At 53.9% G+C, this 27,295-nt stretch overlaps 1 protein-coding gene across 11 annotated transcripts in view; it reads right to left on the bottom strand.

Moving 5' to 3' along the window:
- Positions 1–27,295, bottom strand: part of LOC116957209 (peripheral plasma membrane protein CASK) — a 144,580-nt gene that overhangs the window by 33,117 nt on the left and 84,168 nt on the right. For 9 of the 11 annotated variants that reach the window (XM_076058340.1, XM_076058337.1, XM_076058338.1 and 6 more), the window contains 10 exons: positions 25,171–25,248; positions 23,319–23,396; positions 22,694–22,885; positions 19,984–20,062; positions 19,448–19,533; positions 14,615–14,683; positions 13,655–13,720; positions 11,555–11,587; positions 5,242–5,438; positions 3,499–3,614 (listed from right to left, as the gene is read on the bottom strand). In XM_076058340.1, coding sequence (XP_075914455.1) covers positions 3,499–3,614; positions 5,242–5,438; positions 11,555–11,587; positions 13,655–13,720; positions 14,615–14,683; positions 19,448–19,533; positions 19,984–20,062; positions 22,694–22,885; positions 23,319–23,396; positions 25,171–25,248 — 994 coding nt within the window. The remainder of the gene's footprint in view (positions 1–3,498; positions 3,615–5,241; positions 5,439–11,554; positions 11,588–13,654; positions 13,721–14,614; positions 14,684–19,447; positions 19,534–19,983; positions 20,063–22,693; positions 22,886–23,318; positions 23,397–25,170; positions 25,249–27,295) is intronic. The other 2 variants (XM_076058344.1, XM_076058342.1) reach the window with 1 other exon arrangement.

Consider the following 27,295-nt stretch of genomic DNA (forward strand, 5'->3'; position numbering starts at 1 on the left):
CACTGGTCAGCACAGAGCACACACACACACACACACTGGTCAGCACAGAGCACACACACACACACTCGTCAGCACAGAGCACACACACACACACATTGGTCAGCACAGAGCACACACACACACACTGGTCAGCACAGAGCACACACACACACACACACTGGTCAGCACAGAGCACACACACACACACACACTGGTCAGCACAGAGCACACACACACACACGCACTGGTCAGCACAGAGCACACACACACACACTCGTCAGCACAGAGCACACACACACACACACACTCGTCAGCACAGAGCACACACACACTGGTCAGCACAGAGCACACACACACACACGCACTGGTCAGCACAGAGCACACACACACACACACTGGTCAGCACAGAGCACGCACACACACACTGGTCAGCACAGAGCACACACACACACTGGTCAGCACAGAGCACACACACACACACACACTGGTCAGCACAGAGCACACACACACTGGTCAGCACAGAGCACACACACACACTGGTCAGCACAGAGCACGCACACACACACTGGTCAGCACAGAGCACACACACACTGGTCAGCACAGAGCACACACACACACACAGGTCAGCACAGAGCACACACACACTGGTCAGCACAGAGCACACACACACACACAGGTCAGCACAGAGCACACACACACACACTGGTCAGCACAGAGCACACACACACACACTGGTCAGCACAGAGCACACACACACAGGTCAGCACAGAGCACACACACACACACACTGGTCAGCACAGAGCACACACACACACACTGGTCAGCACAGAACACACACACACACTGGTCACACAGAGCACACACACACACACACTGGTCAGCACAGAGCACACACACACACACACACTGGTCAGCACAGAGCACACACACACACACTCGTCAGCACAGAGCACACACACACACACTCGTCAGCACAGAGCACACACACACACACACACTGGTCAGCACAGAGCACACACACACACACACTGGTCAGCACAGAGCACACACACACACACACACTGGTCAGCACAGAGCACACACACACACACTCGTCAGCACAGAGCACACACACACACACACACTGGTCAGCACAGAGCACACACACACACACGCACTGGTCAGCACAGAGCACACACACACACACTCGTCAGCACAGAGCACACACACACACACACTCGTCAGCACAGAGCACACACACACACACACACTGGTCAGCACAGAGCACACACACACACACACTGGTCAGCACAGAGCACACACACACACACACACTGGTCAGCACAGAGCACACACACACACACTCGTCAGCACAGAGCACACACACACACACATTGGTCAGCACAGAGCACACACACACACACTGGTCAGCACAGAGCACACACACACACACACACTGGTCAGCACAGAGCACACACACACACACACACTGGTCAGCACAGAGCACACACACACACACGCACTGGTCAGCACAGAGCACACACACACACACTCGTCAGCACAGAGCACACACACACACACACACTCGTCAGCACAGAGCACACACACACTGGTCAGCACAGAGCACACACACACACACGCACTGGTCAGCACAGAGCACACACACACACACACTGGTCAGCACAGAGCACGCACACACACACTGGTCAGCACAGAGCACACACACACACTGGTCAGCACAGAGCACACACACACACACACACTGGTCAGCACAGAGCACACACACACACGCACTGGTCAGCACAGAACACGCACACACACACACTGGTCAGCACAGAACACACACACACGCGGCTCACACGACGCACACACAACACACACACATCTCACATACGCATAGCTCGCACACGGTTCAGCACAGCTCACACACAGCTCACACACACAGCTCACACACACAGCATGCACACAGCACACACACAGCTCAAGCACGCAGCTCACACACACAGCATGCACACACAGCTCACACAGCACACACACAGCTCACACACACAGCACACACACAGCTCACACACACAGCTCACACACACAGCTCACACACAGCACACACACGGGTCAGCACAGTGCACACACAGCTCACAAGTCTTACACACTCACACAGCTCACACACAGGTTCTAGACACAGCACACGCACACAGCTCCCACACACACATACATACACACACAAACACGGGTCAGCACACACCACACACACAGCTCCTACTACGGGGAGTACACACAAATAGATCGCGCACACACACACACAGATGAGTCGGCACACGGCACGCACACAGCTCCTATGGGGAGCACACACACACACACCCCACACACACAGCTCCCATACACACACCCACCCCACACACACCCCACACACACACCCCCCACACACACACACACCCCACACACACAGCTCCCACACACACACACCCCACACACACCCCACACCCCACACACCCCACACACACCCCACACACACACCCTACACACACATCCCACACACACACACATCCCACACACCCCACACACACCCCACACACACACACACCCCACACACACACACACACCCCACACACACACATCCCACACACCCCACACACCCCACACACCCCACACACCCCACCCACACCCCACACCCTACACACACACCCCACACACACACACCCCACACACCCCACACACACCCTACACACACACACATCCCACACCCCCCACACACCCCACACACACACACACCATACACACACACACCCACCCCACACACACACCCTACACACACACCCCACACACACACACAGCTCCTACAGGCTGTAGGGGCAAGTGCTGTTAGCAAGCAGCAGCACCTACACACAGACAAAGGTCCCCCGCGTAGCCTCTAACAGGCTGTAGGGGCAAGTGCTGTGAGTAGCGAGCAGCAGCACCTATGAAGGCTACCGGCACTGTGGCACACGAGGGAGTGGGTGGCCAGCGGGAATCGAACTCAGGTCGCCGGGTTAGTAGCGCGGCGTAGCGCTAACCGCTGCACCACCGCTCCCCACGTACACACACACACACACAGGCTGACACACGCACGCACACACAGCCTCTGCTCACTCTCACTGCATCCTCACCTCAAACTCACCACGCTCACCCCACAACTCACCCCGACCGACTACCGACATGAACCCTCGGTACGCGTTCGCCCTTTCTGCGTGGTACCGGTCGCGGGCCCCAGCAAGCACTTGCAGGCCTGCGCCTTTAGCTTGACCTCCCGTCCAGCGGCACGCGTGCCCGACCACGGGGGTCGGTCACAAAGCGGCCTCCCCGTGTCTCTCTTGTGGAGCGGCCGCCGTGATGGCGGGGATCTTCACGAGGCAAGGCGCTGCTGCGGCACGGGACGGGCCACGTGGGGACCGGCCCCGTGGGGACCCCCACGTGGGGACTCCCACGTGGGGACCCCCCCGTGGGGACCCCCCCGGCCACGTGGGGACCCCCCCCGCCCCGTGAGGACCCCCCCCCCCCGCTTGCCTGCGTTGTGCTTGGCCAGGTACTTGTCCTTGTACTGCTTCCGCTTCTTGCCGAACCACGTGCAGCTCGCCTGCTGCTCCTGCTTGGCTCTCTCCATCGCCAGGCACGCCACGCGCCTGGGCCACGTGGGGGGGTGGGGGGCACGTGGGGGGGGACACGGGGGGGGGGGCACGTGGGGGGGGCCAAGGGGGGGGGCACGGGGGGGGGCACGGGGGGGGCAGTGAGTTTCCACCCCTGGGCGTGAGTCACAGCCATTGTGAGCCAGTGCTGCACCGAGTTCCACTCCTGCCAACACCACCACCACCACCCACAACCACAACTACTGCCACAACCACCACCACCACCGCCACCACTGCCAACACCACCACCACCCACAACCACAACTACTGCCACAACCACCACCACCTCCACCACCCACAACCACAACTACTGCCACAACCACCACCACCACCGCCACCACTGCCAACACCACCACCACCACCACCACCCACAACCACAACTACTGCCACAACCACCACCACCACCACCCACAACCACAACTACTGCCACAACCACCACCACCGCCACCACCACCCACAACCACAAATACTGCCACAACCACCACCACCGCCACCACCACCACCACCCACAACCACAACTACTGCCACAACCACCACCACCGCCACCACTGCCAACACCACCACCACCACCCACAACCACAACTACTGCCACAACCACTACCACCACCGCCACCACTGCCAACACCACCACCCACAACTACTGCCACAACCACCACCGCCACCCACAACCACAACTACTGCCACAACCACTACCACCACCGCCACCACTGCCAACACCACCACCCACAACTACTGCCACAACCACCACCACCACCCACAACCACAACTACTGCCACAACCACCACCACCGCCACCACTGCCAACACCACCACCACCACCACCCACAACTACTGCCACAACCACCACCACCACCGCCACTGCCAACACCACCACCACCACCAACCACAACTACTGCCACAACCACCACCACCACTGCCAACACCACCACCACCACCACCCACAACTACTGCCACAACCACCACCACCACCGCCACCACTGCCAACACCACCACCACCACCACCCACAACCACAACTACTGCCACAACCACCACCACCGCCACCACTGCCAACACCACCACCACCCACCACCGCCACCACTGCCAACACCACCACCACCGCCACCACTGCCAACACCACCACCACCCACAACCACAACTACTGCCACAACCACCACCACCACCGCCACCACTGCCAACACCACCACTACCACCCACAACCACAACTACTGCCACAACCACCACCACCGCCACCACTGCCAACACCACCACCACCACCACCCACAACTACTGCCACAACCACCACCACCACCGCCACCACTGCCAACACCACCACCACCACCACCACCCACAACCACAACTACTGCCACAACCACCACCACCACTGCAAACACCACCACCACCACCGCCACCACTGCCAACACCACCACCACCACCGCCACCACTGCCAACACCACCACCACCACCCACAACCACAACTACTGCCACAACCACCACCACCTCTGCCAACACCACCGCAACCACCGCTGCCACTACCACTGCTCTTCACCACCACCGCCACTACAACCACCGACCTTCTCACCACCACCACCACAGCTGCCACTACAACAACAACAACAACCGCCACCACCGCCGCCCGAGCGCGTACCACTCCTGCAGCTCGGGCGAGGGGATGAGTCCAGCTGTGCCGATCTTGGAGTGCTCCAGCCGGCCCTGCCACCAGTTGTGGTCGTCCTTGCTGATGATCTGCAGGATGTTGCTCGTGCGGAAGCGGATGCCGGCCTCCTTGCACGGGATGAGGTCGTCTCGCTGTGGGTCGTAGTCAAAGAGCGCCCGCACGAAGATCTGTGGCCCGCAGCGCCACGGGGGGGAGGGGGGTAGGGAGGGGGGGGGTAGGGAGGGGGCAGGGAAGAGGGGGGAGGGGGCAGGGGGAGGGGGGAGGGGGCAGGGGGGCGAGGGCCGTGAGCTCTCCCTGCTGTTCGCCCGCTGCCGCCGGCGCCGTCGACGCGAGACGGAGAACCTCGCGGCAACCCCCCCAGTGGGGGTCCCTGGGGATCAGCCCGCAGAAGCGGATACCGCAGAAGTACCTCTGAGGCCCCGACTCCCTCGAGTGACGCTCTGGGCCACTCAGAACGGAACCCGTGGAAGTGGAGAACACAGAGCTACCTCTGAGATCCCGGCTCCCTAGAGTGACGCTCTGGGCCACTCAGAACAGAACCCGTGGAAGTGGAGAACACAGAGCTACCTCTGAGATCCCGGCTCCCTAGAGTGACGCTCTGCTCACACTCAGAACGGAACCCGTGGAAGTGGAGAACACAGAGCTACCTCTGAGATCCCGGCTCCCTAGAGTGACGCTCTGTTCACACTCAAAACGGAACCCGTGGAAGTGGAGAACACAGAGCTACCTCTGAGGCCCCGGCTCCCTAGAGTGACGCTCTGGGCCAATCAGAACGGAACCCGTGGAAGTGGAGAACACAGAGCTACCTCTGAGGTCCTCGCCACCCAAGCGGGGCACTGTGGCAATGCCGCCCTTAAGCGAAAAGCAAAAATGAAATAATAATAATAATAATCGGCAATAAAAGTGGAGAAACCAAACACTCGGGAACGGAGCAGCCGCCCACTCCAACTCCAGTCCGTCACGGACTTGAAGCCGTAAAATGATTCGACCTTCACCACCACCGCCACCGCCACCACCACCACGACCACCACACAAAGACCAAGTTCCCCCGTGTAGTTTAACACGTCGGCCTTCGCGAACAACATCATCCATAATAGACGTTTTGGGGTTAGATTGCGTGAATATATAAATGTTGTGTCGTTAAAACCCTCCACCACCCGACACAGCCAACTAGTAAGGGTTGTCACGTAAACAGAACGTGGCCAATTCGTCACTAGCACAGCACTAACAGGGGTGTTGGAGAGCCACAACATTTACAATCTGAGTACGACGTTTCGCCAGTAATTTCCCCATGTAGCCTCTAACAGACTGTAGGGGCAAGTGCTGTGAGTAGCGCTCACAGAGAGATTCTACCACACAACACACACAGCAGACTGTAGGGGCAAGTGCTGTGAGTAGCGCTCACTGAAAGATTCTACCACACAACACACACAGCAGACTGTAGGGGCAAGTGCTGTGAGTAGAGCTCACAGAGAGATTCTACCACACAACACACACACAGCAGACTGTAGGGGCAAGTGCTGTGAGTAGCGCTCACTGAAAGATTCTACAACACACACACAGCAGACTGTAGGGGCAAGTGCTGTGAGTAGCGCTCACAGAGAGATTCTACCACAACACACACACAGCAGACTGTAGGGGCAAGTGCTGTTAGTAGAGTTCACTGAAAGATTCTACCACACACAACACACACAGCATCAGCAGACTGTAGGGGCAAGTGCTGTTAGTAGCGCTCACAGACAAATTCTACCACACACAACACACACACAGCAGACTGTAGGGGCAAGTGCTGTGGGTAGCGCTCACTGAAAGATTCTACCACACAACACACACACAGCAGACTGTAGGGGCAAGTGCTGTGAGTAGCACTCACTGAAAGATTCTACCACACAACACACACAGCAGACTGTAGGGGCAAGTGCTGTGAGTAGCGGTCACTGAGAGATTCTACTACACACAACACACACACAGCAGACTGTAGGGCAAGTGCTGTTAGTAGAGCTCACTGAAAGATTCTACCACACACAACACACACACAGCAGACTGTAGGGGCAAGTGCTGTGAGTAGCGCTCACAGAGAGATTCTACCACACAACACACACAGCAGACTGTAGGGGCAAGTGCTGTTAGCAGAGTTCACTGAAAGATTCTACCACACACAACACACACAGCATCAGCAGACTGTAGGGGCAAGTGCTGTTAGTAGCGCTCACAGACAAATTCTACCACACACAACACACACACAGCAGACTGTAGGGGCAAGTGCTGTGGGTAGCGCTCACTGAAAGATTCTACCACACAACACACACACAGCAGACTGTAGGGGCAAGTGCTGTGAGTAGCACTCACTGAAAGATTCTACCACACAACACACACAGCAGACTGTAGGGGCAAGTGCTGTGAGTAGCGGTCACTGAGAGATTCTACTACACACAACACACACACAGCAGACTGTAGGGCAAGTGCTGTTAGTAGAGCTCACTGAAAGATTCTACCACACACAACACACACACAGCAGACTGTAGGGGCAAGTGCTGTGAGTAGCGCTCACTGAGAGATTCTACTACACACAACACACACAGCAGACTGTAGGGGCAAGTGCTGTTAGTAGCGCTCACAGAGAGATTCTACCACACAACACACACAGCAGACTGTAGGGGCAAGTGCTGTTAGTAGCGCTCACAGACAAAGATTCTACTACACACAACACACACACAGCAGACTGTAGGGGCAAGTGCTGTTAGTAGCGCTCACTGAAAGATTCTACCACACAACACACACAGCATCAGCAGACTGTAGGGGCAAGTGCTGTGAGTAGCGCTCACAGACAAAGATTCTACTACACACAACACACACACAGCAGACTGTAGGGGCAAGTGCTGTGAGTAGCGCTCACAGACAAAGATTCCACCACACAACACACACAGCAGACTGTAGGGGCAAGTGCTGTTAGTAGCGGCGCTGCCTATGAAGGCCGGCACAGGGGGTGAGTGCCCAGCACCACGCCCGGCCGCCTTTGTCTCCCCAGTGCGAGCGATGCTCACTACACACCGCACCGGCTGCTCCATTTGAGGCCGAGTCGACCTAGGGGAGGAGGCCCAGGACCGGTTCAGGTGATAATCGGCGTCAATGAGTGTTGGTGGCCGCGGCGAGCGGGAATCGAACTTGGGATGGCGAGTTCGTAGCACAGCACAGCAATAACCACTACACCCCACACTACCACCACCACCACCACAACCACCACCACCCCACACCACCACCACCACCCCACACCACCACCCCACCCCACCACCACCACCCCACACCACACCACCCCACACCACCACCCCACGCCACTACCACCACCTCACGCCACCACCCCACCACCACCACCCCACACCACTATCACCATCACACCACCACCACCTCACACCACCACCACCACCCCCACCACCACCCCCCACACCACCACCACCACCCCCACCACCACCCCACTACCACGACCATCACCCCACTACCACCACCACCCCACACCACCACCACCACCCCCACCACCACCCCACTACCACCACCACCCCACCACCACCCCCCCACACCACCACCACCCCACCACCACCCCCCCACACCACCACCATCACCCCACTACCACCACCACCCCACACCACCACCACCCCACCACCACCCCCCCACACCACCACTGTCATCGTGGTCATCATTGTCATCGTGTGGTCAAGCGGCAGCCAAATGACTCTGGAAGCGCCAGGACTGTCGGTTCTAAATGGGGCACGGCGTGACACCCACAGAGACCCATAGACTCACTCATAGAGACCTACAGACTCACCACACAGAGACCCATAGACTCACTCATAGAGACCCATAGACTCACTCATAGAGACCCATAGACTCACTCATAGAGACCCATAGACTCACTCATAGAGACCCACAGACTCACCACACAGAGACCCACAGACTTACCACACAGAGACCCATAGACTCACTCATAGAGACCCACAGACTCACTCATAGAGACCCATAGACTTACTCATAGAGACCCACAGACTCACTCATAGAGACCCAGAGACTCACTCATAGAGACCCATAGACTCACCACACAGAGACCCATAGACTCACTCATAGAGACACATAGACTCACTCATAGAGACCCACAGACTCACCACATAGAGACCCATAGACTCACTCATAGAGACCCACAGACTCACTCATAGAGACCCATAGACTTACTCATAGAGACCCACAGACTCACTCATAGAGACCCAGAGACTCACTCATAGAGACCCATAGACTCACTCATAGAGACCCACAGACTCACTCATAGAGACCCATAGACTCACTCATAGAGACCCATAGACTCACTCATAGAGACCCACAGACTCACTCATAGAGACCCAGAGACTCACTCATAGAGACCCATAGACTCAGTCATAGAGACCCATAGACTCACTCATAGAGACCCATAGACTCACCACATAGAGACCCATAGACTCACTCATAGAGACCCACAGATTCATCACACAGAGACCCATAGACTCACCACACAGAGACCCATAGACTCGCCACACAGAGACCCATAGACTAACTCATAGAGACCCATAGACTCACTCATAGAGACCCACAGACTCACTCATAGAGACCCATAGACTCACTCATAGAGACCCATAGACTCACTCATAGAGGCCCACAGACTCACCACACAGAGACCCATAGACTAACTCATAGAGACCAATAGACTCACTCATAGAGACCCATAGACTCACCACATAGAGACCCATAGACTCACTCATAGAGACCCACAGACTCATCACACAGAGACCCATAGACTCACCACACAGAGACCCATAGACTCACCACACAGAGACCCATAGACTCACCACACAGAGACCCGTAGACTCATCACACAAAGACCCATAGACTCACTCATAGAGACCCATAGACTGACCACACAGAGACCCATAGATTCACTCATAGAGACCCATAGACTCACTCATAGAGACCCATAGACTCACTCATAGAGACCCATAGACTCACTCATAGAGACCCACAGACTCACCACACAGAGACCCATACACTAACTCATAGAGACCAATAGACTCACTCATAGAGACCCATAGACTCACCACATAGAGACCCATAGACTCACTCATAGAGACCCACAGACTCATCACACAGAGACCCATAGACTCACCACACAGAGACCCATAGACTCACCACACAGAGACCCATCGACTCACCACACAGAGACCCGTAGACTCATCACACAAAGACCCATAGACTCACTCATAGAGACCCATAGACTCACCACACAGAGACCCGTAGACTCATCACACAAAGACCCATAGATTCACTCATAGAGACCCATAGACTCACTCATAGAGACCCATAGACTCACTTATAGAGACCCACAGACTCATCACACAGAGACCCATAGACTCAACACACAGAGACCCATAGACTCACCACACAGAGACCCACAGACTCACCACACAGAGACCCATAGACTCACCACACAGAGACCCATCGACTCACCACACAGAGACCCATCGACTCACCACACAGAGACCCGTAGACTCATCACACAAAGACCCATAGACTCACTCATAGAGACCCATAGACTCACCACACAGAGACCCGTAGACTCATCACACAAAGACCCATAGATTCACTCATAGAGACCCATAGACTCACTCATAGAGACCCATAGACTCACTTATAGAGACCCACAGACTCATCACACAGAGACCCATAGACTCAACACACAGAGACCCATAGACTCACCACACAGAGACCCACAGACTCACCACACAGAGACCCATAGACTCAACACACAGAGACCCATAGACCCGTCAGCACTGTCACCACCGTCACCATCGCCATGGTCACCACCACCGTCACCATCACTGCTGTCAGCACCGTCACCACCGCCACCGCCACCGTCACCACCACCACCTCCACCACCACCGCCACCACCACCGCCGCCACCACCGCCACCACCGCCACCACCGACACCACCAGTCACCACCACCACCGCCACCACCGCCACCACCGCCACCACCGACACCACCAGTCACCACCGCCACCACCACCACCACCACCACCGTCACCACCACCACCACCGCCACCACCGCCACCACCAGTCACCACCACCACCATCACCACCACCACCACCGTCACCGTCACCACCACCACCACCGCCACCATCGCCACCACCACCACCACCACCGTCACCACCACCACCACCACCGTCACCACCACCACCACCGTCACCACCACCACCACCACCAGTCACCTGTCTTGCCTTGGGTGCTGGAGCCACAACGGCCTGCAAGCAGAGAAGTGACGACGTGGAGAGTTATGGGGAACCCTCCCCAACACACGCCTGGCGTGTACTCTACTGGGACCGCATCACCATCTCACTCACTCACCATCTCACTCACCATGTCACTCACCATCTCACTCACTCACCATCTCACTCACTCACCATGTCACTCACCATCTCACTCACTCACCATCTCACTCACCATCTCACTCACTCACCATCTCACTCACCATCTCACTCACTCACCATCTCACTCACTCACCATCTCACTCACCATCTCACTCACCATGTCACTCACCATCTCACTCACCATCTCACTCACCATCTCACTTACCATCTCACTTACCATCTCACTCACCATCTCACTCACTCACCATCTCACTCACCATCTCACTCACCATCTCACTCACTCACCATCTCACTCACCATCTCACTCACTCACCATCTCACTCACCATGTCACTCACCATGTCACTCACCATGTCACTCACTACCTCACTCACCATCTCACTCACCATCTCACTCACCATCTCACTCACTCACCATCTCACTCACCATCTCACTCACCATCTCACTCACCATCTCAATCACCATCTCACTCACCATCTCACTCACTCACCATCTCACTCACCATCTCACTCACCACCTCACTCACTCACCATCTCACTCACTCACCATCTCACTCACTCACCATCTCACTCACTCACCATCTCACTCACCATCTCACTCACTCACCATCTCACTCACCATCTCACTCACTCACCATCTCACTCACCTGTCTCACCCACTCACTCAAACAACAGCCACCATTCGCCATCTCACTCACTCACCATCTCACTCACCATCTCACTCACTCACCATCTCACTCACTCACCATCTCACTCACTCACCATCTCACTCACCTGTCTCACCCACTCACTCAAACAACAGCCACCATTCGCCATCTCACTCACTCACCATCTCACTCACCATCTCACTCACCATCTCACTCACTCACCATCTCACCCACTCACTCACCATCTCACTCACCATCTCACTCACTCACTCACCATCTCACTCACTCACTCACTCAAACAACAGCCACCATTCGCCATCTCACTCACTCACCATCTCACTCACCATCTCACTCACTCACCATCTCACCCACTCACTCACCATCTCACTCACTCACTCACCATCTCACTCACTCACCATCTCACTCACTCACTCACCATCTCACTCACTCACTCAAACAACAGCCACCATTCGCCACTGAGTGGCAGCGACGTCACCACGGTGCCTGTGCCAGGCCAGGTGCACTGAGGCCACGTGAAGTGTCGAAGGCTCGCTGACAGGAGGTCACGGGACAGACCCAGGTGCCATGATTACAACCAGTCACTCACTCACGCAATCATTCAATCAACCAGTCAGTCACCCACGCAATCAATCAACCAGTCACCCACCCATGCAATCAATCAATCAACCAGTCATTCACACACGCAATCAATCAACCAGTCACTCACCCACGCAATCAATCAACCAGTCACTCACTCACGCAATCAATCAACCAGTCACTCACCCACGCAATCAATCAATCAACCAGTCACTCACCCACGCAATCAATCAACCAGTCACCCACCCACGTAATCAATCAATCAACCAGTCACCCACCCACGTAATCAATCAATCGTCTAGTCACTCACCCACGCAATCAATCAACCAGTCACTCACCCACGCAATCAATCAACCAGTCACCCACCCACGCAATCAATCAACCAGTCACTCACTCACGCAATCAATCAACCAGTCACCCACCCACGCAATCAATCAACCAGTCACCCACCCACGCAATCAATCAACCAGTCACTCACCCACGTAATCAATCAACCAGTCACTCACCCACGCAATCAAACAACCAGTCACCCACCCACGCAATCAATCAACAAGTCATTCATTCACCCACACCCACACAATCATTCATTGAGTTACCCACTTCACCCACTCACTCAATCATTCAACATAGTGGGGGGGGGGGGGGGGGCACGTGGTGGTGGCGGGGGGAGCACGTGGTGGTGGGGGGGGCTCTCCTCACCATGACGGAGTTGTTGCGTGTGTAGTGCCCGTTGGTGGTGAGCAGCCTCACGGTGGGAGACTCGCTCTGTGGGTATGGGGGGGGGGGCGACACAGGGTTGGGGGGGCGGAGAGACGCAGTGAGAGAGGTGGGTGGCGGGGGATGGAGGTTCATTTGATTATTATATATTTTCAATTCCTTTTTTTATCTCCATGCCGGCACATCGCGACCTCCTTGCGAAAGGTCCCTTTATAGGGGTAATTGATCATTATCACTTATTATTTATATAATCCTCCGAGGTTTTTTTGGGAGTTTCGCAGAGTAATTTTTTTTGTAAACGCGAGCGCCGCGCCATTTTGTTTTCCCCAAAATGGCGGCCAGCGCCATTTTGTCGCTGCCCCAGGCCGCGTCGCAATGGCCGCTCGCCGTCACCGAGCGATCCGACCAATCGGCTTCCAAGCTTCCTAACACCTGACAAGTAAAATTATTCGCGCAAAAGAGGCATTAGCTTATTTGCAAAGATTTCTCCCCAAGTGTGCGCGTGTGTACGTTTAACTTCTTTCGCACAGTACGTAGCCAACCGTGCTGATCCGAGGCGTGGGGGAAGGAGAACAAACTCATGACAACAACAACAAGAAGCAGTTCTCAAGAAATGAGTTTGTCAACGTAGATGATGATTTAAAAGTGGCATCATAGCATCTGAAAGTGCCGCTCGATGAAGCGGTGACCACCATCTTTGTTCAACGGCCAGCCAAAAGCCGCTGCGATGGGATCGGCAAGATACTTTGGTTCATTTGTGGCGAGAAGTTTTTGTGCGATGAGTGCGAGCTAAGGTACTGTGCGTGTCTGTGTGTCGGTGTGAATTGACCGAGTGGGGTGAATGAATGGGGCATGCAAATGAATGAAAGTTAAACGGATGAGTAGATGAATAATGGAACAGGTGAGCGAGTGAGTGAATGGATGAGTTAGTGAATGACTCACCTCACACGATGATGGCTGGCTCTGGTAGCTGGGGACGATCTTGAAGGTGATACTTCCTCGCATCTCTCTCTGTGACAGAGAGCCATAGACTCATACACAGACCCATAGACTCATACACAGACCCATAGACTCATACACAGACCCATACACTAACACACAGACCCGTAAACCCACACAGAGAACCATACACTCATAAACTTACCCATAAACTCTCCACATCGAGAGCCCTACTCTCACACAGAGACCCACAGACTCACACACAGACCTATAAACTCACAGAGACCTAATGACTCGCCACACAGAAAACCATAGCTTCACGGCACAGAAGCCCATAGACTCACACACTCACCACAAATAGACAAGGGCCCCCATATAGATGTAACCGACTGTTGGGGCAAGCGCCGGCATAGCACACGAGGGGGTGGGTGGCCAACACCACGCCCGGCCGCCTTTGTCTCTATCGTGGTGATGTTTACACACCGCACCAGGTACTCATTTGAGGTTGAGTCGACCTAGGAAAGGCCCAGGACCGGTTAAACATAACCGTCACTGATGTTGGCCATGAGTGGCGAGCGTGTGAACCACGGCACTACCACTCCCCAGAGCAATGAATGAAGGTTCGCTATTCGTCCAAGGTTCGCCGCTCTTCATCCTTTCACAGAAAACACTTGTGCAAACTATTACTTCTACTTTTCTTATTTCTGGGTGGTATTGAGCTTCACCCTGGCCCAAATGTAAAGAACTCGTATAATTCCGCAGATTTTTCCGGCAGGAAAGGTGTTGGTGTTCTACATGTCCACATCAGAGGGCTTGTGATTAAATTAAGTCAACTAAAACTAGAAGTGGCAAATCTTGACCCGGACATTTTTTGCCTAACAGAAACATTTCTCACTCCTGCCGTCAATGACTTGCAGATTACGATTGACAACTACAACCTTTTTCGGCTTGACCGAGGATCTAAAGGAGGTGGAATTGCCATCTATGTTCGTAATACTATTGCATGTTCACTAGCTCACTCCTTGTTTAAAAAATGTTGCTTTGAAGGTCTGGCTTTCAGAATAATTCTCCCAAATATCAACAGATATTGGTAGTGTGCTGCTATCGACTGCCTAGTGGGAAGGATATTGAAGCTGCATCTGCACTGAGAGAGCTCTTTGGAGGCCTCCCTAAAGGTGAATTAGTTTTAGTGGGAGATCTAAATTGGAATTGGCTAAACCCGCCGGCCATGGCCACAAATTTTTCAGATTAATTTAATTTGTTTCAATTAATAAATGTCTCCACAAGACCCAACCTAAAAAATCCGGGACAGTCATCTCTGCTTGACGTCCTATTGACAAATGCCCCTCACAATTTCACACTGACTGGTGTTCTGGGTAATAACCTTAGTGATCACTCCTTCATTTTTGGGCGATATCATCAGCCAGACCCAAAGCCCACCCTAAATTGGTTGAGAAGCACTCTATGAGACACTTCAGCACTCAGGCATTTACTAATGATGTGCTTCACTCGGATATTGACAAGGTCTGTGATATCCCCAACCTGACTACGGCTTGGGAGACCTTCAGGTACACGTTTCTCCAAATTCTTAACAATGTGGATAGATTTAAAACTAAAGGCAACTGCTCACCATGCTTTCATCCTTTGATTACAAAGCTCATGAAAACTAGGGACAAGGCTTGGGCATGTGCTCAGAAAGTAATTTGGTCAATGACTGGCTAGAATACAGGATTTTAAGGAATAGATGCGTCAAAAAAATACGGCATGCAAAAAATGCCTACTTTTCCTCCACTCTCCTGGAATCACATGGAAATGCCAGGATTTTCTGGAAAACAATCAAATCTATCAAAAAGGCATCCAAAACAGACAATCTGCCCGTTGAGCTTAACCAAAATGGGGAATATTTTTCAGATCCCCAAAAAATAGTTGACAATTTTAACCTTCATTTTTCTGAAGCTGGTCATCTTTTTGATAATGTATTGGGAGTCACCCCTGCTCATGCAAATTCTTACACCCCTGTCCAAACATTAAACTAATTTAGTTTCCAGCCAACCCACGAAAGTAATGTTCTGAAACAACTGTCCTACCTCAAAGGGTCCTCCTCTACCGGAGCAGATAGTTTTCCCGTCTTTGCTCTACTAACTGTTGGTCACCTAATGTACAAACCTATAGCCCATATTTTCAACCTGTCCATCAAAGAAGCATCAGTTCCTCTAGAATGGAAACATTCGTATGTCTGTCCACTTCACAAAGGGGGCCCTAAAGATGATCCAGATAACTACCGACATATCTCAATTTTGTCCCCGTTGATGAAAATTTTTGAAAAATTATTGAACTACCAAATTAGCAGTTTCCTGTCCACCAACAATCTACTACATCTAAAACAATCTGGGTTCCAAAAAAATATACAGCACCACATCTGCTGCAGTAGACTCTGAATCACATTTACAGTAGCCTTGATAATAAGCAGTACTGTGCCTGTCTTTTTCTTGACCTGTCCAAAGCTTTGGATACAGTAGACCACAACACCCTGCTTAGTAAACTAAGTTGCCTCGGTTTTTCCGAAAACGCAGTAAAATGGTTACAAAATTACCTCTTTTCTCGCACCCAAACTGTATTCACAGATGGTTGGAGGTCAAACAGTGTTAAGATAACAAAAGGGGTTCCACAGGGTTCCATCCTTGGCCCCCTTTTGTTCTCTCTTTATGTCAATGACTTGGGCACTGACCTGGATCATTCCAGGGTAAATCTTTTTGCAGATGACACGATACTGATTACTGCTGGCCGCTCTCCGGATGACGTGATTTCTATGCTACAGGGTGATTTCAACAAACTACAACATCAGCTAGTTGCTCTTAAACTAGTCCTGAATACCTCCAAAACCAAGGTGCTATGCTTCTCACCAGGACTAAAGCACAAAGTTATTTTTCCCCAATTACATGCCTTATATAATTATTAAATAGAGCAAGTCAAGATCTATAAGTATCTTGGGGTCATCCTGGATTCAAAACTGAATTTTGAAGATCACATTGATTATATTGGTAAAAAGACAAAAATAAAATTTGGTTTTCTGTATTGACACAAGCACTGCTTCCCCCCAATGTTCCGTTTGGAATTGATAAAAGCTACCATACTGCCTCTACTTGACTACTGTGACATCGTGTATAAATTAGCCCTAAGTACTGTACTGAAGAAGCTTGATTCCATCTATCACTCGGCCTTAAGATTTACATTGAACTGCCCATATAGGACTCACCACTGTGATCTCTACATTGGGTCAAACTTAACATCTCTTGATGTTCGACGGCTTGTGCACCAGATCTTATTTATTCACGATGTACTTACAAAAAAATCCGCAGACTACCTGCTGGATCTCCTCTCTGTTTCAAAGAACAAATTTGACCTCAGGTCTTCGCTCATTTACCAGCTTCACATTCCCTATTGCCGTACAAAAACTGGAGGAAGGGCCTTTGCTATTGATGCCCCCAGGGTCTAGAATGCTATTGCCAATAAACTGCAACTTGAATCGCTACCAACAAGATCTTCTCTAAAAACTGCTCTAGAGGAGTTGTACACCCCTAGCTGCCACTACTATTCATTGGCGTAAAATAAAATAAAATGTTTCGCTCCGGATGACGCTGCAAAGTATTATCTGTATTTTGATTTAGCGTGCTGATCTTAAAGGTGCATTGAAAAATTTGATACTCCGACTGATGCTTCTGTTGTTGTGGAGTAACTCATGCAGCCAGCTATGGCTCTAGGGTTTGGTGTTATATGTTATTTATGTAGTTTATTGTTAAAAAGTTCGGTCACAGTCCCAATGATCACTGTTATATTGCATTTATGGCTTTATTTTTTGTTGATTTCGAAAAGTTTTTTGTTTTGGACATGTTTGTTTTGTTGTAGTACGGAGTTAGACTGATGGCCTTAATCTTAGTTTTCTTGTGGTTGTTGTTGTTGTTTGACTTGCATCCCACTGGGAGTTTTGCACAGAGCGTTGGTGTACGATGCTTTTTTCAGGAATATTTTGATGTTTTTTTTTTCATGGATTTTCTGTTTGCACAGTCACACAAAGTCACTTTAAGATGTTTTTCTTTTTTGTGTTTTTGTTTTTTGTTTGTTGCGGTTGCACCCGATTCAAGAGCCGAATGGCTCAGAGGGCTATACCAACATAAATAAACTGAAAAAAACTTAAAAATAAACTGTGGATGAATGAGGGAGAGCTGTGGATGAAGGAGGGAGAGCTGTGGATGAAGGAGGGAGAGCTGTGGATGAAGGAGGGAGAGCTGTGGATGAAGGAGGGAGAGCTGTGGATGAAGGAGGGAGAGCTGTGGATGAGGGAGGGAGAGCTGTGGATGAAGGAGGGAGAGCTGTGGATGAAGGAGGGAGAGCTGTGGATGAAGGAGGGAGAGCTGTGTATGAAGGAGGGAGAGCTGTGGATGAAGGAGGGAGAGCTGTGGATGAAGGAGGGAGAGCTGTGGATGAAGAAGGGAGAGCTGTGGATGAAGGAGGGAGAGCTGTGGATGAAGGAGGGAGAGCTGTGGATGAAGGAGGGAGAGCTGTGGATGAAGGAGGGAGAGCTGTGGATGAAGGAGGGAGAGCTGTGGATGAAGGAGGGAGAGCTGTAGATGGAGGAGGGAGAGCTGTGGATGAAGGAGGGAGAGCTGTGGTTGAAGGAGGGAGAGCTGTGGATGAAGGAGGGAGAGCTGTGGTTGAAGAAGGGAGAGCTGTGGATGAAGGAGGGAGAGCTGTGGATGAAGGAGGGAGAGCTGTGGATGAATGAGGGAGAGCTGTGGATGAAGGAGGGAGCTGCACTGCATGCACGACACCACCCACCAGCATCTTCTGCAGCTGCTCCACCGACTGGTTCATGACGCTGATCCCATTGATCTCACGAATCTCATCGCCGATGTGCAGCGTGCCTGCAGCAACAGAGAGGGAGAGGAAACGCCGGCGTTCCATTCCGTCGTCACCGCCACCACCACACCGGCACCGCCTCGGCACGGCCCGTTTGCCGTAGACTCACCACGCAGAGACCCATCGACTCACTACACAGAGACCCATCGACTCACCACGCAGAGACCCATAGACTCACCACGCAGGGAGTGGTAGTGATGGTCGTGGCAGCGGTGTCGATGGTGACGGTGACGATGATGGTGACGGTGGTGGTGGTAGTGATGATGGTGACGATGGTGGTGGTTGTAGTTATGGTGGTGGTGGTAGTGACGATTATGATGATGGTTGTGGTGACGGTGGTGATGACGATGGCGGCGATGATGACGATGATGGTGATGGTCGTGGTGGTGGTGCTGGTGACAATGGTGATGGTGGAGATGATGGTGACGATGATGACGACGGTGGTCATGGCTCACCTTGTCTGTGAATCATCCCTCCGTGCATGATCCTGGCCACAATGCACCGGTTCTGCTCATTCATCTTCAGCGTGATGCCCTGAGGGAGGGAGGGAGGGAGACGTGGCGACGTTTTCCACATCTCTTGCGACGCGGTCGATTTACCGTCTGACTGCTCTGTCGGTCGGCTCCCTGTAGCTCTGCTATCACGACGATGATGGCTGCTATTCCCACTGTACACAACCTCGCTCCGCCTGGTGTGTGTGTGTGTGCCCCCACCTCTTGTCAAGCTACTGCCCCCCGCCTCTGTCTCTCTGTCTCCCCGCCTCTGTCTCTCTGTCTCCCCGTCTCTGTCTCTCTGTCTCCTCACCTCTGTCTCTCTGTCTCTCTGTCTCCCTGCCTCTGTCTCTCTGTCTCTGTCTCTCTGTCTCCCCGCCTCTGTCTCTCTGTCTCTCTGTCTCCCCGCATCTGTCTCTGTCTCTCTGTCTCCCCGCCTCTGTCTCTCTGTCTCTGTCTCTCTGTCTCCCCGCCTCTGTCTCTCTGTCTCTGTCTCTCTGTCTCCCCACCTCTGTCTCTCTGCCTCTGTCTCTGTCTCCCCGCCTCTGTCTCTCTGTCTCCTCACCTCTGTCTCTCTGTCTATCTGTCTCTCTGTCTCCCTGCCTCTGTCTCTCTGTCTCCCTGCCTCTGTCTCTCTGTCTCTGTCGCTCTGTCTCTGTCTCTCTGTCTCTCCGCTTCTGTCTCTGTGTCTCCCTGCCTCTGTCTCTGTCTCTCTGTCTCACCGTCTTTGTCTCTCTGTCTCTCTGTCTCCCCGCCTCTGTCTCTCTGTCTCTCTGCCTCTGTCTCTCTGTCTCTCCGCCTCTGTCTCTCTGTCTCTCTGTCTCCCGGCCTGTGTCTCTCTGTCTCCCCGCCTCTGTCTCTCTGTCTCCCCGTCTCTGTCTCTGTCTCCCCGCCTCTGTCTCTCTGCCTCTCTGTCTCCCCGCCTCTGTCTCTCTGTCTCTCTGCCTCTATCTCTGTCTCTCCGCCTCTGTCTCTCTGTCTCTCTGTCTACCCGCCTCTGTCTCTCTGTCTCCTCACCTCTGTCTCTCTGTCTATCTGTCTCTCTGTCTCCCTGTCTCTCTGTCTCCCTGTCTCTCTGTCTCCCCATCTCACCATGGGCTCGTCTGTATTCTTCTGGAACTGTACGAGCCGTACACGTGTCACGTTCTCCATGTCCAGCTCTGTCTCTCTGTCTCCCTGTCTCTCTCTGTCTCTCTGTCTCTCTGTCTCCCCGTCTCTGTCTCTGTCTCACCATGGGCTCGTCTGTATTCTTCTGGATCTGTACGAGCCGTACAAGTGTCACGTTCTCCATGTTGAGCTCTGTCTCTCTGTCTCTCTGTCTCCCTGTCTCTCTGTCTCCCTGTCTCCCTGTCTCGCTATCTCCCTGTCTCTCTGTCTCCCTGGCTCTCTGTCTCCCTGTCTCCCTGTCTCTCTGTCTCCCTGTCTCTCTGTCTCCCTGTCTCTCTGTCTCCCTGTCTCCCTGTCTCTCTATCTCCCTGTCTCTCTGTCTCTGTCTCTCTGTCTCCCTGTCTCCCTGTCTCTCTGTCTCCCTGTCTCTCTGTCTCTCTGTCTCTCTGTCTCCCTGTCTCTCTGTCTCGTCTCCCTGTCTCCCTGTCTCTCTGTCTCTCTGTCTCCCCGTCTCTGTCTCTGTCTCACCATGGGCTCGTCTGTATTCTTCTGGAACTGTACGAGCCGTACACGTGTCACGTTCTCCATGTCCAGCTCTGTCTCTCTGTCTCTCTGTCTCCCTGTCTCTCTGTCTCCCTGTCTCTCTGTCTCTCTGTCTCCCTGTCTCTCTCTGTCTCCCTGTCTCTCTCTGTCTCCCTGTCTCTCTGTCTCTCTGTCTCCCTGTCTCTCTGTCTCCCTGTCTCTCTGTCTCTCTCTGTCTCCCTGTCTCTCTGTCTCTCTGTCTCTGTCTCTCTGTCTCTCTGTCTCACCATGGGCTCGTCTGTATTCTTCTGGAACTGTACGAGCCGTACACGTGTCACGTTCTCCATGTCCAGCTCTGTCTCTCTGTCTCTCTGTCTCTCTGTCTCCCTGTCTCTCTGTCTCCCTGTCTCTCTGTCTCCCTGTCTCCCTGTCTCTCTGTCTCTCTGTCTCCCCGTCTCTGTCTCTGTCTCACCATGGGCTCGTCTGTATTCTTCTGGAACTGTACGAGCCGTACACGTGTCACGTTCTCCATGTCGAGCTCTGTCTCTCTGTCTCCCTGTCTCTCTGTCTCTCTGTCTCCCTGTCTCCCTGTCTCTCTGTCTCCCTGTCTCTCTGTCTCCCTGTCTCTCTGTCTCCCTGTCTGTCTGTCTCCCTGTCTCTCTGTCTCTCTGTCTCCCTGTCTCTCTGTCTCTCTGTCTCCCTGTCTCTCTGTCTCCCCGTCTCTGTCTCTGTCTCACCATGGGCTCGTCTGTATTCTTCTGGAACTGTACGAGCCGTACACGTGTCACGTTCTCCATGTCCAGCTCTGTCTCTCTGTCTCTCTGTCTCCCTGTCTCTCTGTCTCTCTGTCTCCCCGTCTCTGTCCCTGTCTCACCATGGGCTCGTCTGTATTCTTCTGGAACTGTACGAGCCGTACACGTGTCACGTTCTCCATGTCGAGCTCTGTCTCTCTGTCTCCCTGTCTCTCTGTCTCCCTGTCTCTCTGTCTCTCTGTCTCTATGTCTCTCTCTGTCTCTCTGTCTCCCCGTCTCTGTCCCTGTCTCACCATGGGCTCGTCTGTATTCTTCTGGAACTGTACGAGCCGTACACGTGTCACGTTCTCCATGTCGAGCTCCGCGTCGGGGCTGCCAGGGGAGTCAGCGGCGTTGAGGAAGGGGGAGGTGGGCGGCGGGGTGACGCGGAGAGCCTCGTCGCTGTACACCTCGTGGGCCACCACGTCGTGCGCTTGCAGCAGAGCCTACGGGGAGCACGCACACACACACACACACACATACACACACGTACACACACGCACACACACACACAGGTACACACACGTACACACACGTACGTACACACACACACACACACGTACACACACATACACACACGTACACACACATACACACACATACACACACACGTACACACACACGCACGCACGTACGTACACACACACACACGTACACACACACGTACACACATACACACACACGTACACACGTGTACACACACGTACACACACACACACGTACACACACACACGTACACACACACGCACACACACACGTACACACACACGTACACACACACGCACACACGTACACACACACGTACACACACACGTGTACACACACGCACCATGACGACGCTGATGATGACTCCGGGCTGCAACCCCCCCGCCCCCGTACCATGAAGTGTGGCTGGGTGAGCAGCGCGCGGAGTTCCTTGGCGTCCTGGTGAGGGTAGGTCGCCACCGTCTCCAGCACCTGCAACGTCACGGCATCGTCACGGTGACGTCACGGCGTCGTCACGGTGACGTCACGGCATCGTCACGGCAACGTCACGGCATCGTCACGGTGACGTCACGGCATCGTCACGGCAACGTCACGGCATCGTCACGGTGACGTCACGGCATCGTCACGGCAACGTCACGGCATCGTCACGGCGACGTCACGGCGACGTCACGGCATCATCACGGCGACGTCACGGCGACGTCACGGCATCGTCACACCGCCAGTCTCCACCACCTGCACAACGTGACAGCCACGTCACAACGCCACAACACCCGCCCACCAACTACTCACCCAACCACCCACTCACCCATTCACCCACCCACCCACTCACCCATTCACCCACCCACCTACTCACCCACCCACCTACTCACTCACCCACCTACTCACCCATTTACCCATTCACCCACTCACCTACTCACCCACTCACCCACCCACCTACTCACCCATTCACCAACTCACCCATTAATCCACTCACCCACCCACCAACTCACTCACCCACCAACCTACTCACCCATTCACCCATTCACGCATCCACCTACTCACTCACCCACCCACCCATTCACCCATTCACCCATTCACCCACTCACCCACTCACCTACTCACCCATTCACCCACCCACCTACTCACCCATTCACCCATTCACCCACCCACCTACTCACCCATTCACCTGCCCACCTACTCACCCATTCACCCACTTACCCACCCACCTACTCACTCACCCACCCACCTACTCACCCATTCACCTGCCCACCTACTCACCCATTCACCCACCCACCTACTCACCCACTCACCCACCCACCTACTCACCCATTCACCCACCCACCTACTCACCCACCCACCTACTCACCCATTCACCCACCCACCTACTCACCCATTCACCCACCCACCTACTCACCCACTCACCCATTCAACCACTCACCCACCCACCTACTCACCCACCCACTCACCCACTCACCCATTCACCCACTCACCCATTCACCCACCCACCTACTCACCCATTCACCCACTCACCCACTCACCCATTCATCCACCCACCTACTCACCCACCCACTCACCCACTCACCCATTCACCCATTCACCCACTCACCTACTCACCCATTCACCCACCCACCTACTCACCCACTCACCCATTCAACCACTCACCCACCCACCTACTCACCCACCCACTCACCCACTCACCCATTCACCCACTCACCCATGCACCCACCCACCTACTCACCCATTCACCCACTCACCCACTCACCCATTCATCCACCCACCTACTCACCCACCCACTCACCCACTCACCCATTCACCCATTCACCCACTCACCTACTCACCCATTCACCCACCCACCTACTCACCCACTCACCCATTCAACCACTCACCCACCCACTTACTCACCCACCCACTCACCCACTCACCCATTCACCCACTCACCTATTCACCCACCCACCTACTCACCCATTCACCCACTCACCCACTCACCCACTCACCCACTCACCCATTCACCCACCCACCCACCCACTCACCCATTCACCCACCCACCTAGTCACCCACCTTGTCACCCACCCACCCAGTCACCCATTCACCCACCCACCTAGTCACCCACCTACTCACTCACCCACCCACTCACCCATTCACCCACCCACCTAGTCACCCACCTACTCACCCACCCACCCACTCACCCATTCACTCACCCATTCACCCACCCACCTAGTCACCCACCTAGTCACCCAGCCACCCACTCACCCACTTGAGGGCTTACCTCCTTGGCCCTCTGCACCCCATCGCTAGGGGGATTGCGGATCTGCGGGGACGACTTGGAGTTGATCTTGTCATACAGCTGCTCGGGGGGGGGGGGGGGGGCACGGAGGGGGAGTGGGGGGCACGCACACAGAGGAGGATCGCGGTTTGGTTCCAGCAGGCTGCCCTGGTGAACACTGCCGTGCGTGTGACTGCTGATTGTGTGTGAGTGAGTGATTGTGTGTGTGTGTGAGTGTGTGTGAGTGAGTGTGTGTGTGAGTGAGCGAGTGTGTGGGTGGTGAGTGTGTGTTTGTGATTGTGTGTGTATGTGTGTGTGAGTGTATGAGTGATTGTGTGTGTGTGAGCGTGTGTGAGTGAGTGTGTGTGTGTGAGTGAGCGAGTGTGTGGGTGGTGAGTGTGTGTGTGTGATTGTGTGTGTATGTGTGTGTGTGAGTGTGTGTGAGTGTATGAGTAATTGTGTGATTGTGTGTGTGTGAGTGATTGTGTGGGTGTGTGTGAGTGTGTGTGAGTGTATGAGTGACTGTGTGGGTGGTGAGTGTGTGTGAGTTTGTGTGAGTGTATGAGTGACTGTGGGTGGTGAGTGTGTGTGTGTGAGTGTGTGTGAGCAAAACAACCCCCTACCTCCTCGCGGTGCCGGACGGGCAACTCTGTCGTGGACAGCGCTGTGGGGGGAGATCCAATTTTGATTGGCTCCTCCCCTCATGGCATATGTGTCCACCACAGGGGCTAAACGGGGGCTCTGGACGGGTGCGAGGGGCTGGTAACCCCTCCACCTTCAATTAATTACCACGAAACTACGAATTAAACTGAAATATGTAACAACTAAGCTTGTGCCGGAGGCCCCGGGGGGCCAGGCGTCTATGACGTCTCCTGGCCAAACCCCAATTGGCGGAGCCAGGAGATTGAATACCTACCCTCGGGGCTACTCCAGAAACAACGAAAAGCCACTACGGTTGGCCACGTGGAATGTTCGAACGCTCACTGCAGAGGAGAGGCTGCCACTCCTCTGTCGGGAGCTGGACCGGTACCGCCTGGATCTATGCGGCATTCAGGAGGTCCGGTGGACCGGCTCTGGCTCCTGCCACCATGAGGGGTGGACAGTCCTCTACTCGGGGCAGCAGACTGCCAAACAACAGGGTGTGGGTCTTCTTTTGAACAAAAGAATGAAGGGGGCGTGGGAGCGTGGCGGTGAGGTGTGGGAAGCTGTTAGCCCCAGGCTACTTTGGGCTCGCCTTCCCATCAACCGGAGGCGAGGAATGGTGGTCGTGGTTACTTATGCCCCCACCGAAGATGAACATCCGTGGAGGGATGCAGGCAAAGCCGATGAGTCAGATGCCTTCTATGACCTCCTGTCACAGGTGCTGGCTAAAGTGGCCCCTCGGGATAGAGTCATCATGTTGGGTGACTTCAATGCCCGAGTTGGTCATGATACTGGCACCTGGTCTGGAGTGATTGGAGGGCATGGGCCAGATCAGCTCAATAACAACGGTAGGAGGCTGCTAGATTTTTGTGCAGCCCATGGGCTTGTAATTACCAACACGCTGTTCCGGCATCGGCGCATCCACACAACATCATGGATGCATGCCGGGTCCAAGCAAGAACATCTGCTGGACTACATAGTGACGGACCAGCGAATGCGAGCCCATGTCCTTGACACCAGGACCTACCGTGGAGCTGATCTGCCCTCTGACCATCGACTAGTCATCTGTAAGATGCGCCGGCCATTCTTCCACTCCGGTGGTGGGTGTACACCCAGGACCCCATTCCAACCTAAAGTGGCCTGGTCTCAGTTATCTGATGAAAGTTGCAAGCGAGAATTTCATCATCGCTTGCGGCTGGGATTGGTATCGTCCCCGACTCCTCCTGATGTCGAGGGTAAATGGGCGAGGTTTAGGACTGTGACTCATGCAGCTGCAATGGCTGCTTTGGGTACGCGGTCCAGACCTCCCCAGACACCCTGGATGACAGAGGAGTTGTTCACGATGGTTGAGAAAAAGCGACAGGCCCACTGTCATCGGCTACAGAATCCCACGTCAGAGAATGAGGAGGCTTACCGCAGCCTTCGCTCGGAGGTTCGGAGAGCCGTGAGGCGCTGCAAGGATGGGTGGTGGTCGCGGGTTGCTGAG

The sequence above is a fragment of the Petromyzon marinus genome (genome assembly GCF_048934315.1).
Source record: "Petromyzon marinus isolate PM22_M1 ecotype Great Lakes invasive population chromosome 70 unlocalized genomic scaffold, UKy_Petmar_22M1.pri1.0 chr70_unloc.3, whole genome shotgun sequence".
In the NCBI taxonomy this organism is placed as follows: domain Eukaryota; kingdom Metazoa; phylum Chordata; class Hyperoartia; order Petromyzontiformes; family Petromyzontidae; genus Petromyzon; species Petromyzon marinus.